This window comes from Anabrus simplex, chromosome 3 (assembly GCF_040414725.1).
Source record: "Anabrus simplex isolate iqAnaSimp1 chromosome 3, ASM4041472v1, whole genome shotgun sequence".
NCBI classification, from domain to species: Eukaryota; Metazoa; Arthropoda; class Insecta; order Orthoptera; family Tettigoniidae; genus Anabrus; species Anabrus simplex.
This window is the reverse complement of record NC_090267.1, coordinates 477,492,631-477,506,612: the sequence shown is the minus strand read 5'-3', so window position 1 is coordinate 477,506,612 and position 13,982 is coordinate 477,492,631. Positions and strand designations below refer to the sequence as shown.

The following is a 13,982-nucleotide window of genomic DNA, read 5'->3' as shown; positions in this document are numbered from 1 at the left end:
CTAGTCCAATACAATCTTGCTTCAAAAAATATTACAACTAGATGCAGATGGATAAAAGAAATTGACCTTACACCAGATGACACTATGGATAAGAAACAAGTATCAAGGGTTATGAACTTCATGTTGTTGGTCCGTTTTGAACTGAGATAACATATAAATTATAAACAAGAGAGTTTTCCATCTATTCAATACATAGTTGTATTTACAATGTTATTTACATTACATGGGACTAGTTTCAACCCTACTCGGGGTCATCATCAGCCATATTAAAACATACACAATATTTGACGAAATCCTAAAACATGTTTCTAAGTAGTAAGAACCTTATGAATATATAACTTACAATATGATGTGTGGTTGAATTAAGCAAGGTGTTATGGCACTCAAAATGTTGCAAATGAGAGTGAAATATTACTAGTGACATTGTTGTTCGAGTCATCAGTCCATAGACTGCTTTGATGCAGCTCTCCATGCCATCCTGTCCTGTGCTAACCTTTTCATTTCTATGTAACTACTGCATCCTACATCTACTCTAATCTGTTTGTCATATTCACACCTTGGTCTACCCCTACCGTTCTTACCACCTACACTTCCTTCAAAAACCAACTGCACAAGTCCTGGGTGTCTTAAGATGTGTCCTACCATTCTATCTCTTCTTCTTGTCAAATTTAGCCAAATCGATCTCCTCTCACCTATTCGATTCAGTACCTCTTCATTCGTGATTTGATCTATCCATCTCACCTTCAGCATTCTTCTGTAACACCACATTTCAAAAGCTTCTATTCTCTTTCTTTCTGAGCTAGTTATTGTCCATGTTTCACTTCCATACAATGGCACGCTCCACACGAAAGTCTTCAAAAACATCTTTCTAATTCCTATATCAATGTTTGAAGTGAGCAAATTTCTTTTCTTAAGAAAGCTCTTCCTTGCTTGTGCTAGTCTGCATTTTATGTCCTCCTTACTTCTGTCATTGTTAGTTATTTTACTACCCAAATAACAATATTCATCTACTTCCTTTAAGACTTCATTTCCTAATCTAATATTTCCTGCATCACCTGCCTTTGTTCGACTGCACTCCATTACTTTTGTTTTGGACTTATTTATTTTCATCTTGTACTCCTTACCCAAGACTTTGTCCATACCATTCAGCAGCTTCTCGAGATCTTCTACAGTCTCAGATAAAATAACAATATCATTGGCAAATCTCAAGGTTTTGATTTCCTCTCCTTGGATTGTGATTCCTTTTCCAAATTCCTCTTTGATTTCCTTTACTGCCTGTTCTATGTAAACATTGAAAAGGAGGGGGGACAAACTGCAGCCTTGCCTCACTCCTTTCTGGATTGCTGCTTCTTTTTCAAAGCCCTCGATTCTTATAACTGCAGACTGATTTTTATATAGATTGTAAATAATTCTTCGTTCTCGGTATCTGATCCCAATCACCTTCAGAATCGTAAATAGCTTGGTCCAATCAATATTATCGAATGCCTTTTCTAGACCTACGAATGCCATGTACGTGGGCTTGTCCTTCTTGATTCGATCCTCTAAGATCAGACGTAAAGTCAGGATTGCTTCACGAGTTCCTACATTTCTTCTGAAGCCAAATTGATCTTCTCCCAACTTAGCTTCAAATTGTTTTTCCATTCTTCTGTAAATAATAGTGTTAAAATTTTGCAGGCATGAGATACTAAACTAATGGTGCGGTAGTTTTCACACCTGTCAGCACCGGCTTTCTTGGGAGTAGGTATAACAACATTCTGCCGAAAATCGGATGGGACTTCTCCTGTCTCATACATCTTACACACTAAATGGAATAACCTTGTCATGCTGCTTTCTCCTAAGGCAGTCAGTAATTCAGAGGGAATATCATCAATGCCAGGTGCCCTGTTCTTATTTAGGTCTCTCAGAGCTCTGTCAAACTCTGACCTCAAAATTGGGTCTCCCATTTCATCAGCATCAACAGCCTCTTCTTGTTCCAGAACAAAATTATCTACATCTTTACCTTGATACAACTGTTGGATATGTTCTTGCCATCTTTCTGCTTTTTCTTCTTTCCCTAGAAGGAGCTTTCCATCTGAGCTCTTAATATTCATACACCTAGATTTCCTTTCTCCAAAGGTTTTGTTGATTTTCCTGTATGCAGCATCTACCTTTCCCAAGACCATACAACCTTCGACATCTTTGCACTTCTCCTTCAGCCATTCTTCCTTAGCTACCTTGCACTTTCTATCCACTTGATTCTTTAATCGCCTGTATTTTTTTCTGCCCTCTTCATTTCTAGCATTCTTGTATTTTTGTCGTTCATCAATCAGGTCTAGTATCTCCTGAGTTATCCACTGATTCTTAGTTGATCTTTTCTTCCTTCCTAACATCTCTTCAGCAGCCCTACTGACTTCATTTTTCATGACTATCCACTCTTCCTCTACTGTGTTTCCTTCAGCCTTCTCATTTAGCCCTTGTGCAACATGTTCCTTGAAACAATCTCTCACACTCTTTTCTTTCAACTTGTCTAGATCCCATCGTTTTGCATTCTTTCCTTTCTTCAACTTCAGATGGCATTTCATAACCAACAAGTTATGGTCAGAGTCCACATCTGCTCCTGGGAAAGTTTTGCAGTCCAACACCTGGTTTCTGAATCTCTGCAGTCCAACACCTGGTTTCTGAATCTCTGCCTAATCATAATGAAGTCTATTTGATACCTTCCAGTGTCTCCAGGTCTCGTCCACATATACAGCCGTCGTTTGTGGTGTTTGAACCAAGTATTGGCAAGGACTAAATTATGATCAGTGCAGAATTCAACCAGCCGAGTTCCTCTTTCGTTCCTTTGTCCCAATCCAAATTCTCCTACTGTATTACCTTCTCTTCCTTGGCCTACCACTGCATTCCAGTCTCCCATCACAATTAGATTCTCGTCACCTTTTATATATTGTATTAAATCTTCTATCTCTTCATATATTCTTTCGATTTCCTCTTCATCCACTGTACTAGTAGGCATATAGACCTGCACTATTGTGGTGAGCATTGGTTTGGTGTCTATCTTGACGACAATAATTCTTTCACTATGCTGGTCGTATTAGCTTACCCACTGCCCTATTTTCTTATTAATTATTATTGATGGTTATGAATTTCATGTTTTTGGTCCGTATTGAACAATATATAAGTAATAATAATAATAATAACTTAAATGTTTCCACCTTTTCAATACAATATATTCACAAGATTACAAAATTATACGGTACTAGTTTCGACCCATCTAGGGGTCATCATCAGCCGTATTGGAGCAAAGATCATTTGTGGCGAAATCCTAAGACAATATTATTTTAAAGAACAACAAGTGAAATGAGATGTTATGGTAATATTCCTTGTATTATTAACTATTACCATAACATCTCATTTCACTTGTTATTCTTTAAAATAATATTGTCTTAGGATTTCGCCACAAATGATCTTTGCTCCAATACGGCTGATGATGACCCCTAGATGGGTCGAAACTAGTACCGTATAATTTTGTAATCTTGTGAATATTTTGTATTGAAAAGGTGGAAACATTTAAGTTATTATTATTATTATTACTTATTAATTATTAAACCAACTCCTACATTTCCCATGTTTGATTTCGTGTTGATAATTCGGTAGTTGCCTGACCAAAAATCCTGTCCTTCATGCCAACGTAGTTCACTTATACCAACTACATCTAACTTTAGTCTATCCATCTCCATTTTCAGATTCTCTAACCTACCACAACGATTCAAACTTCTAACATTCCACGCTCCGATTCGCAGAATGTTAGTATCCACCTTCCTGATGATCGCCCCCTCTCGTGTAGTCCCCACCTGGAGATCCGAACGGGGGACTAGTTTACCTCTGGAATATTTTACCCGGGAGGAAGCCATCATCAGTACATCATTCATACAGAGAGAGCTGGATGTCCTCAGGAGTTAGTTACGGCTGTAGTTTCCCGTTGCTTTCAGCCATGTAGTAGTATCAACACAGCTAAGCCATGTTGAGTATTATTACAAGGCCATATCAGTCAATCATCCAGACTTCTGCCCTTGCAACTTCAGAAAGGCTGCTACCCCCCTTTGGATGAACCATTCCTTAAGTCTGGTCTCTCAACAGATACCCATCTGATGTGGTTGCACCTGCAGCTCGGCTATCTGCTTCATTGGGACACGCAAGCCTCCCCACCGCGGCAAGGTCACACGGTTCGCAGGGGAGGACGAGTGACATAGGTGAGCAATATATAATACAAGTACACTAAACACGCTAAAAAGTCTGGGTATAAAAGTACAAATGAGATGCTCTGTGTTGTAGGTCAATTTCAGTATGATTTTAGACACATGGTGTAACAGATGGAATACAGTAGGTCCTGGTAATACATAACGGTTGTGGACCGAGTGCTAAGGTACTAAGAATGAACACTATATAACATGACACATATAATAAAAGTATACAAGTATGTACAATGCTTGAGTAACAAATGTGTAGATGATACCCTCTAGAAGAATCTGTGAAGAGTTGATTATACAGTGTATCAACTTAAGCAGAAAATTTGATACTTGGTATATTAAGTAACCAAGCTATGTTGGGTTGCATGGTTGATTGTTGAAATTGTGCAGACTGTATATGAAGTTTTAGAATTCTTCTTGAGAAGAAAGTAGACGTTGCGCGTGGTGATATTAATGGGTGGAACTCTCGATTCAAATTGGACCTATTAAAATCGAGAAAAGCCAAAAGATTCTTCTAGAGAGTATCATCCACACATTTGTTACTCAAACATTGTACATACTTGTATACGTTTGTTATATGTGTCATGTTATGTATATATTGTGTTCATTCTTAGTACCTTAGCACTCGGTCCACAACCGTTATGTATTACCCGGACCTACTGAATTCCATCCGTTACACCATGGGTCTAAAATCATACTGAAATTGACCTACAACACAGATCATCTCATTTGTACTTTTATACCCAGACTTTTTAGCGTGTTTAGTGTACTTGTATTATATACTGCTCACCTATATCACTCGTAATATTTCACTTTCATTTGCAACATTTTGAGTGCCATAGCACCTTGCCTAATTCAACCACACATCATGCTGTAAATTATATATTCGTAAGGTTCTTACTGCTTAGAAACATGTTTTAGGATTTCGTCAAATATTGTGTATGTTTAAATATGCCTGATGATGACCCGGAGTAGGATTGAAACTAGTCCCATGTAATGTAAATAACATTGTAAATACAAATATGTATTGAATAGGTGGAAAACTCTCCTGTTTATAATTTATATAAGAAAAAAGTAAACACAACAATTAAAAATATGACTTTCCACTTTACACTCACAAAGAAGGTGAAGAATTTCATGTTATTTCTTTTAGAATTTTGCATTATTTTTAATCACGTTATCATATTTTGGGATTTTAAACGTATTTTTTCATATAAATAAATTACTGAAGAACAATATGTAGTTTTATTCAAAGAGACACACACATTTTTATCATTCAATTATCACTGAAGAAGGCATAATATGAAAGAAAAATTCATTATTTTTTTTCTAACTGTCAAAGGAGAATGTTGTCACTTTCCTGTTGCAATGCAAGTCACTCAAAACTCCTGAGTAGCAAGAAGAGAGACGTTCACAGTCAACCTTAGCACACAGTTACCACACTGACTGGAGAGTTCTGCCACTAAACCCAGGATGACTGTCAAGCAAACTAATCAGAACTTTCACAATATTTATCTTTTCATCTCTCGATCAGATTGATTTGTTCTTGAAGTTCACTGTACCCTTTTGTGATCACTGAATCATTCTCATTTTTAAAGAATGTAATAGACTTCACTTTTTCCACTAGTGCTGAATCGATATTTCTGTTAATGATGAGTACTGGACTAAACACTTATGCATATAAAATTTATAAAGTTGACATATTACCGTTATTGTCTCATTTCATTTTATTTCACGAAATAAATTTGTCCAACTTTCAAATTGTTAATAATGTTATGTATAGGTAACTGTTTCCCAAGCATTTTAGGAAATATTTTTAAAAAGTCTGTGTTATCGCAAATGCAAAAAACGCAGGTCCCTACCAATGTGGTCTCAAAAGTTTTTCTAAGCCCCTGTTTCTACTTCCCATCTTCACCAGGAGGATGGGCATTAACACTCACTGAGGGGCAAATTTGACAGATCTTTACTCTTGATTAGGATTAAGTGTAATATAAGACAAAAGGCAGATAAGTACAGGAAAAAGGAAGAAAAGACAAAGATAAATGGATATTTTGAATTAGTTGGCCGTCAAAACAATGCGAACATGAGTATGAAATGCAAACTTTGCTTGGGAACAATATTTTGAAAGTTCCAAGGTATTATGTTTAGTCTCACTTAGTGAAGATTGCCACTTAACGTCTATACCAAGGGTTTCCAAATGGGGAAGCAATTTTTGCGGCCCGCGAAGGCTTTTAAAAGAAAGAAATCTAAAGAAAATTAACAAATTTTTTTTTATAGCTCGTTCAAAAAATGTATTCATTTTATACCCTTTTTAGACCCAAGTCAGAATTAATTCATTCTTAATATTATTTTGTGTTTTTAAGTATTCACTTAGCCTGAATAGATTTTTTTTTATTTAAAGAATTCAAATCCAAACTTCAGTGGAAAATGAGCCCTCACAAATGCCAGTGCTGGGTCTTAACCATTATAAAAATGGCTATGGGGTCCATACCAATCTTACTGTGGACATTTTATGCAACATACCATGCTATCAATACCAAGCAATACTTTAACTGCCATTGGTGTAAGAAGTGGTTTCAAATCTTTGTTCTTCCCTCATTGGTAGTACTGGCTGGTACACAGTGCAGTGCTGAGATTATAGGCTCTTGCAACTGAATATCATAGTTCCCTTCACACTACTCCCACAATTTTGTTTTAACTATATTCGTTTCAGTTTGTCTTTAGGTTGGTTTATTTTGTCATTTGTCAAAAAATTCAAATGAACTGACATTGTTTTGTGCTCTTCTTCCAAATTCAATTGTCCTGGGTATAATAGTATTTATTTTTAATTTCACTCTTTTATGCAATTGTTCTTCTTGAGGCGCCTTCTCCTAGCGGAGGTTGGCGGTCCACATAGCCAGCTCCGAACGTGATGTTGCAGCATGGAAAGCATCTTTTGAAGTGCAGTTGTGCCATCTTTAGATGTCTTTCAGCCATGAATTCCTCCTCCTGCCTATAGAAGACCTTTTCCCCTGTATCTTACCTTCAATGATAAGTTGTAATAGCTGGTATGTCTCACCTCTCATAATGTGCCCTAGATATTGGGTTTTTAGAATTTTATGAAAATTGGCCCATTATTATAGTGCGGCCTGCGATCTTGCCTAAGGTTTCCAATGTGCCCCTCGATCCCTACAAATTGGAAACCCCTGAGAGAGAGAGAGAGAGAGAGAGACACACACACATATATATATTCATTTTTGATATAATTCCAGCCCATGAAAAAAAAAAATATATACATCAGCAATTTCCTGAAGACGGTGTTCTGGGAATATTACTTGCTGGAAAAGCAATTTGTAATTGTAACTAAGTAAAATAATTCTCAGATAATTGTAACTCAGCCTAATTATTTTTATTTTGTACTTTGTCAGGCTGAGTAGTTCAGACGGGTAGAGTGCTGCCCTTCTCAGCCCAACTTAATGGGTTCAATCCTGGCTAAGTATGGTGGTATTTGAAGGGGTTCAAATACATCAGCCTCATGTTGGTAGATTTACTGGCACATAAAAGAACTCCTGGAGGACAAAATTCTACCACCTCTCCATCTCCAAAAAAAATGTAAAAAAAGTAGTTAGTGGGACATGAAACCAATAACATCATTATTATTTTGTTCTTTCTCCATCACAGGTTATCGGCAGTGTTCAAAGCCAACTTCTAACTCTGGCTTTAATGCAGATGAAGTTGTATAGAGCCTGCCAGAAAAATGCATACACTCCTTACTGAACAAAAACTATTGATTTTTTATTATTAATATTTATTTAAAATATTGATCACACATATAATACTGGCTTCAGTTAAGCATATGGTTATATTAGATATTCAAAATGTTCGCCATTGGCTGCCAGACACATTGCAGAATGACGAGCAGCCGCCGCAACTACACCGGTCAACGTTGCCTCCAGCATGCGCGGCTTATATCAATAGACTTGATCTTTCACAGTTCCCCACAAGTTAAAGTCCGTAGGGGTAAGATCTGGCGACCGTGGAGGGAGCTCAATGGGCCCTCTTTGTCCAATCCAATGTCCCTGCAGACTGTCATCCAGGAAAGTTCGTATTACTACATGGTAGTGTGGTGGTGTCCTGTCCTATTGGTAGAAGACCTCATCATCAGCCCCATAGAGCGCACGTACAGCTGGTAAAATTAACGTGCGTAACACTTTCCCAGTGACAGTAGCATCAAAGAAAAAGTGTCCTACTAAGCCCGTACATGACAGTCTACACCAGACATTTACCCCTGGTAGACTGACTGCCTTGTCTGAGGCAACATATCTGCTTTATCCATATAGGCTATTGTTATGATGGGGTCGCCATTCCCAAATGCATTTTATACCTACTGCCAGGTTCAGACTAAGGCTTCCCCTAACATGGAGACAGAAGCCTGTTGTAGCTGCTCCTCTGGAGTACAGACGCTACGGGTTTGCCCCTTCCGCTATCTCCACCATACCGAAGTTCATCTTCTCCGCCGCAGATGCCGTTGAGGACTTCACCCATAACCCAGGGAAGGGGAGATCCATATTTATGACCCCTGGAGAGAGGGTGTAACAGTATTTAAAGCCCCCAGGAATTGCACTACATATTGGTCCGTGGGTTGTATTGGGTATTTCAACCAGCCCTACATATTTAGGGGCCCCCTATCTGCCACCTGGGGACACACTCTGTAGGGGGTCAGGTTCACCTGGTTACTTTTGGAAGTTAACCTCACCCACAAAGGCTGAGGTCATTTGCAGTGGGCTGAGACAGAGAAGTGTTCTATCACCAATCCTGTTAACAACAGTAATGGATGACATCATGGAAATAGTAAAAGCAGCATATGGAGGAAGAGAAATGAACATGTTGTTATTTGCAGATGATATTGTGATTTGGGGAGAAGATGACATGAATGTTCAAGAAGATGTGGTGAATGGGAGGATCGAAGAATGCTGATTGAAAATAAGTGTAGGAAAGAGTAAAACTCTTGTTATGACTAGAAGGAAGAAAGAAGGGAAAGGTCACATTAGACTTGCAGACAAGCCCCTGGAAGTAGTGGAGATGTTCAAATACCTGGGGAGTGAATTAATGGAGAATGCTTGACTGGATGCAGAAATTAGTAAGAGGATTCAAGCTGGAAGCTGTTTCTGCCATAGTGTAAGAAACATGCTTTGGGACAAAGATGTGCCAATGGAGGCAAGGGAAACTATGTACAAGATGTATTATGTACCCGTAACAACTTACGGAGCAGAAACTTGGACAATGACAAAGAAGGATGAGAGTCGAATACAGGCAGCCGGAATGAAGTTCTTGGAAAGAATGCCAAAAAAGGTCATGGAAATGCAAATAAAGAGAGGCCGCACACGGCCATGATTGAGATGGAAGGACACAATCCAATGCAGTATTAGAGAAAGAAACCTGGACTGGGACACAGTGTTGGAAGAGGACTGGTGGAAAGACCGAAGAAAGTGGAGAGGAACCATATTTGCCCCTACTCGGCTACAGCTGGATAATAGGAAATGATGATAATGATGAGACTAACTGCCTTGTTCATAAGAACATGAGGATTTTCCAATGCCCAATAGACACTGTTATATAGATTCACTGTTCCATTAAATTTAAACTGGACCTCATCAGACCACACTACCTTCGTCAGAAAGTGTTCACCTTGACTTACCATTTGTTGATACCATTTGCAAAATTGCAGTCAACGATCAGGATCGTCATCATTAAGCGTATGCAGTAATTGTGGGATGTAAACTTTGCACTTAGCAGATTTCAAAATTCATCGTACACTTGTACTGCTAATCCCCACTTTCTGTGCACATTGTATAGCAGACTTCTGTAGAGAAGTACAGCAAACCTTTCCAATACGAGAGCCGACAAAGCAGGACTAGTAGCTGTACGCGTTCTTCCCAATCTTCCTTTGTGAATATCACAAATTGTTTCATGAGTCTCAAACTTATCAGTAATATGTTTTACTGTTAGGTGTATTGGAGATGCTGTTTCAAACTCCCTCCCCCACTGACGCTGCACTTCAACAGCATTATCAAATCTGATAAACCACTTCAGAATGCATTTTCGCTGCTCAAACGTCAAGTGTGCTTCAGCCAGTTTGCTTTCCTGCTATCATGATGCAAGTACTGACAACTGTTGGGCGAAAGACAATACTACAACATACTGGTAGTTCAAAACAATTGACAATGTCAATATCCAGATACAGTCTGACAAGGAGTGTATACATTTTTTTTTGGCTGACTCTGTATATGGACATACACAGGTATATCTCTTTCTCTGTTTCTCTTTACAAATGAAATTCTTTTTTTCAAACTCAATTTGTATTTAATATCATTTCATTTCCAACCAAATATATAGTACATTGTGTTTGCCATTCATAAAGGAGAATACAAAATGTCAATAATTACAATTTTGTATTGAATACACATATTAATGAGTTTTCCATTAAATAAATAAATTAGTATACTGATCCTGTATAACTTTTTAAAATGAGTACCAATATCAAAGAAAATCAGTCAGTATGTTCGAAAACACGTTCCCAAAAATATACAATATAATTAAAATATGCCAAATAAAGCCGTCTAAAAGATTCGGTTATGCACGGATGAAAAGTTTTAAGGCCCCTGGTTCTTTCCACTACAACAAGAAAAATATTATTCTTCTCTCAGGAAAACCAGAATACAACAATTATAAAAGAAGCTGAATAAAAGTCATAAATAAAAAGAATATCAGTATTAGTATGACTGTATAGTTAAGACCCACTTGACATAAAGGTAAAAAAAAAACACTATGTTTTTGCAAGCTTACAAGAAAAGAAAAAGAAAAAAAAGCTGAATTACATTTTTAATTCACTATGGATGTATGAAATGGAAAGGCAATTCAACTGAAAATACATTCTGTCTTCTATACAACCTTCGTCCGGAATGTTTTGAGAGCAAGGCTGTAATTTTAATGAGAATTAGAATTAATTTAATGTAAGAATTACACACAAGTGTGCATAAAGAAAGAATATCATGTCTTACAATGGGAGCTGATTGAGTTTGTTCTTTTTGTTTTTTTACAGTTGGTTGTATGATATCTGTCACACGGCAGGTTGCAGAGATCACAAACGCAGTCCTGTTGAGATTCATGGATTGTTTGTTATATTTTGTGGTGGTAACCATGCACCACTAATCCCATTGTCAAATGACAAAGGTCTTGTTTGGGTCCTGTTCATGACCGATCTAGCATTGCATTTGTGGTATAAAACTCCAGCCGTATTGTTTTCCTCTTCTCTCGTCTTTCTTGCACAACGTTTTTGCCCAGTTGGTCATGAAAGGGAGTGAGAATCTTATTCAAAGGTTCTCCATCAGGAAAGTTTCTTTTGCAAATTCGTATACTGATCTTGATTGGGTGTATTTGAACAGTCCTAGAGACAAATTAAAGAAACGGGTCCTTGTTTTCTCCCGATTCTCGAGGTCCTTTGCACTGTAATATTGCCAAAAGATTTCTATACCATAACATAGCGTCGGAATGGTTTTAGCTTCAAAGAGTTTTAAGGCAGAAGGGAGACTTAGGATTCTGACGTCCTTGATGTCGAGCATTCCCTTGGTCATGGCCATGGCTCTCTCCATAATATGTTTTTTAATTAGAATTAGAGATACTTTGTCGGCAGGTCGAACGGTACCCTGCAACCTTCAACTGATTCTAGGCTGAAATTCCACCAGGTGGCAAGATGGGGCTTCAAAACACAGGTGTGTATGCTGCAGCGGTATTATTGCCTGGGTGGTAAGACAGCATGCACGTGAAAACCTTATCGAGCATGTCCACGATGAGCAGTCATTATCATGAACAGCGTTTAAGTGGTATATAAGTCTTGTGAATGGTAGGGAGAATGCTCAGTAAAGTTCCTGGTTTCCATGGCAGTCTTTCCTAACTTCACACAGAATTTTATGCTCAAGTGCTGCTTGATGTTCACATCCATGCTCTATAACCACCCAGATAACTATAATGTCACAGTGTTAACACCTGCATTACTAAGCTGCATCCTGCCACTTAGTAGAATTGTGCAGAATCACAGCCACATGGTACCTGATGACAAAGTATCTGTGGTTAAATCTCATTACAATCACAACCTCAGCCTCGAAACTTTCTGACGAAGGTTGTACAAGAAACAAATCTCTCTCCTGAAGTTACATTATGGATAGTTTTAAAATCATTTATGGAATCTGTACATGGCTTACAACTTATAATTCATAATGAACCATACACAACAAACCTACAAAATAATTCATAATGCTATGGAAATGGTATCTCAGAAAATTAACCTCAGTCTTCATAAACAGTTCAAAGAACCTTTGTCTACTTCATGAGATAATGGCAAAGCAATATCACAATGGGATCGAGCAGAAGAAATAAATTCCACTGCCATAAAAGTAATTACAACTTGCACAGGGGCAAGTTCCCAGTCTTATAGATTTCTATTTCTTACAGATATTACCTACAAAAAGTTACAATTATTGACAGCTCTACATGCAAAATAACAAGATGCTTCTTTAGCTTGTTGAGGACTGCTGATCTCTTTTACGGAACTTTTAGTCAATGTGTCTGCCCAAATCATATCAATACACTGTTATGTTAGAACTGTGCCATGGGAATCAAGCTCAGAACGATTTCAGCTACAGCATCAAATACTACAAATCAAAATAGTGCTTTTAATTTTGAATTTGTTACTGGCAATTTTTTAACACTGTAAAAAAAGCATTTATTTTCCTCCCAAATTGCTTACCAGATAATAAATGAACCTTTTCATGTTAATAATTACATTTCAGCCTCTCCCAGGCACTTAAATGCAGACAGTCCTCCCGAGTATTTCAAGCCAAGAGTAGCATATGGAAAGTAGAACTATCTGGCTTTGGCTGAAACAAATGGAATAGATTTCACCATTTTAACATAAGAAAACTGTAACATTTTATTAAAGAGTCAGGAAAAGTTCTAATAGTACATGAAAATATGACGGTATAACTACTGAATTACAGCATGAAAAAATAATCAACACTTCATAAAACCTTGACAATCCTCCACATAGAAAACAGATCCTGTTTATTTCTAGGACCAAAATGATCACAAGTATTCGTCATCAATTCAGTGCAATAACTATCTGATCAAAAGCATCTGGAAGAAACCCACTGCAACTGCTGATATAAAAGGTGCTTGACCAGTCATTGTTGTTCAGTGCTAAGAGATACCTGAAGAATGGGTGAAGCATGAGAGCTTAGCAACTTAAACATGGAATGGTTATTGGATGCCACATTAGTAAGAAATCATCTTCTTCTTCTTCATGTACCAGATCCTCATTAGATGCTGACTGTCATCAGGGCAATTTGATTCTTGTTCTCTGCAACTAGGAAAAGAAGACAGGGTACTGAGCCCATACCATTCTCGTAGATTCTCTTTTTTTCCCCTACTTCTCCTTCCTTCAATTTTACCCTCTAAGATTAGCTAAGGAATCTACGTATATTTACCATTTCAAATGATATGGCCAAAGTATTCAGGCTTCTTCTTTTCGATGCTGTGCATGACTTCTATCTCTTTGTTCAGGTGTTGGAGTATTTCACTGTTACTTATTCTGTCAACCCATGATATTCTGAGCAGGCGTCGGAAGCACATCATCTCAAAGGAAAAAAATCAGTCAGAGCCATTTCCGCCCTTCTCAAGCTGCCTGCAACAGCTGGGGATGTAATCGTGAAGTAGAAACGG

General features: G+C 37.8%; 1 protein-coding gene across 4 annotated transcripts in view; it reads right to left on the bottom strand.

Annotated features, from left to right (window-relative positions):
- The window catches only part of LOC136866537 (RWD domain-containing protein 2A), a 126,772-nt gene that overhangs the window by 73,556 nt on the left and 39,234 nt on the right, over nucleotides 1-13,982 (bottom strand). For 2 of the 4 annotated variants that reach the window (XR_011017946.1, XR_010859559.2), the window contains exon 4: nucleotides 13,012-13,141. The exons of 1 other annotated variant lie outside the window; for it this stretch is intronic. Coding sequence is in view for 1 of the 3 variants with exons in the window: in XM_067143596.2 (XP_066999697.2) it covers nucleotides 13,128-13,141 (14 nt within the window). In the remaining 2 variants the exon portion in view is untranslated. Of the gene's footprint in view, nucleotides 1-10,556; nucleotides 13,142-13,982 lie in introns of those variants that run through there. One more of the 4 variants, XM_067143596.2, reaches the window with a different exon arrangement.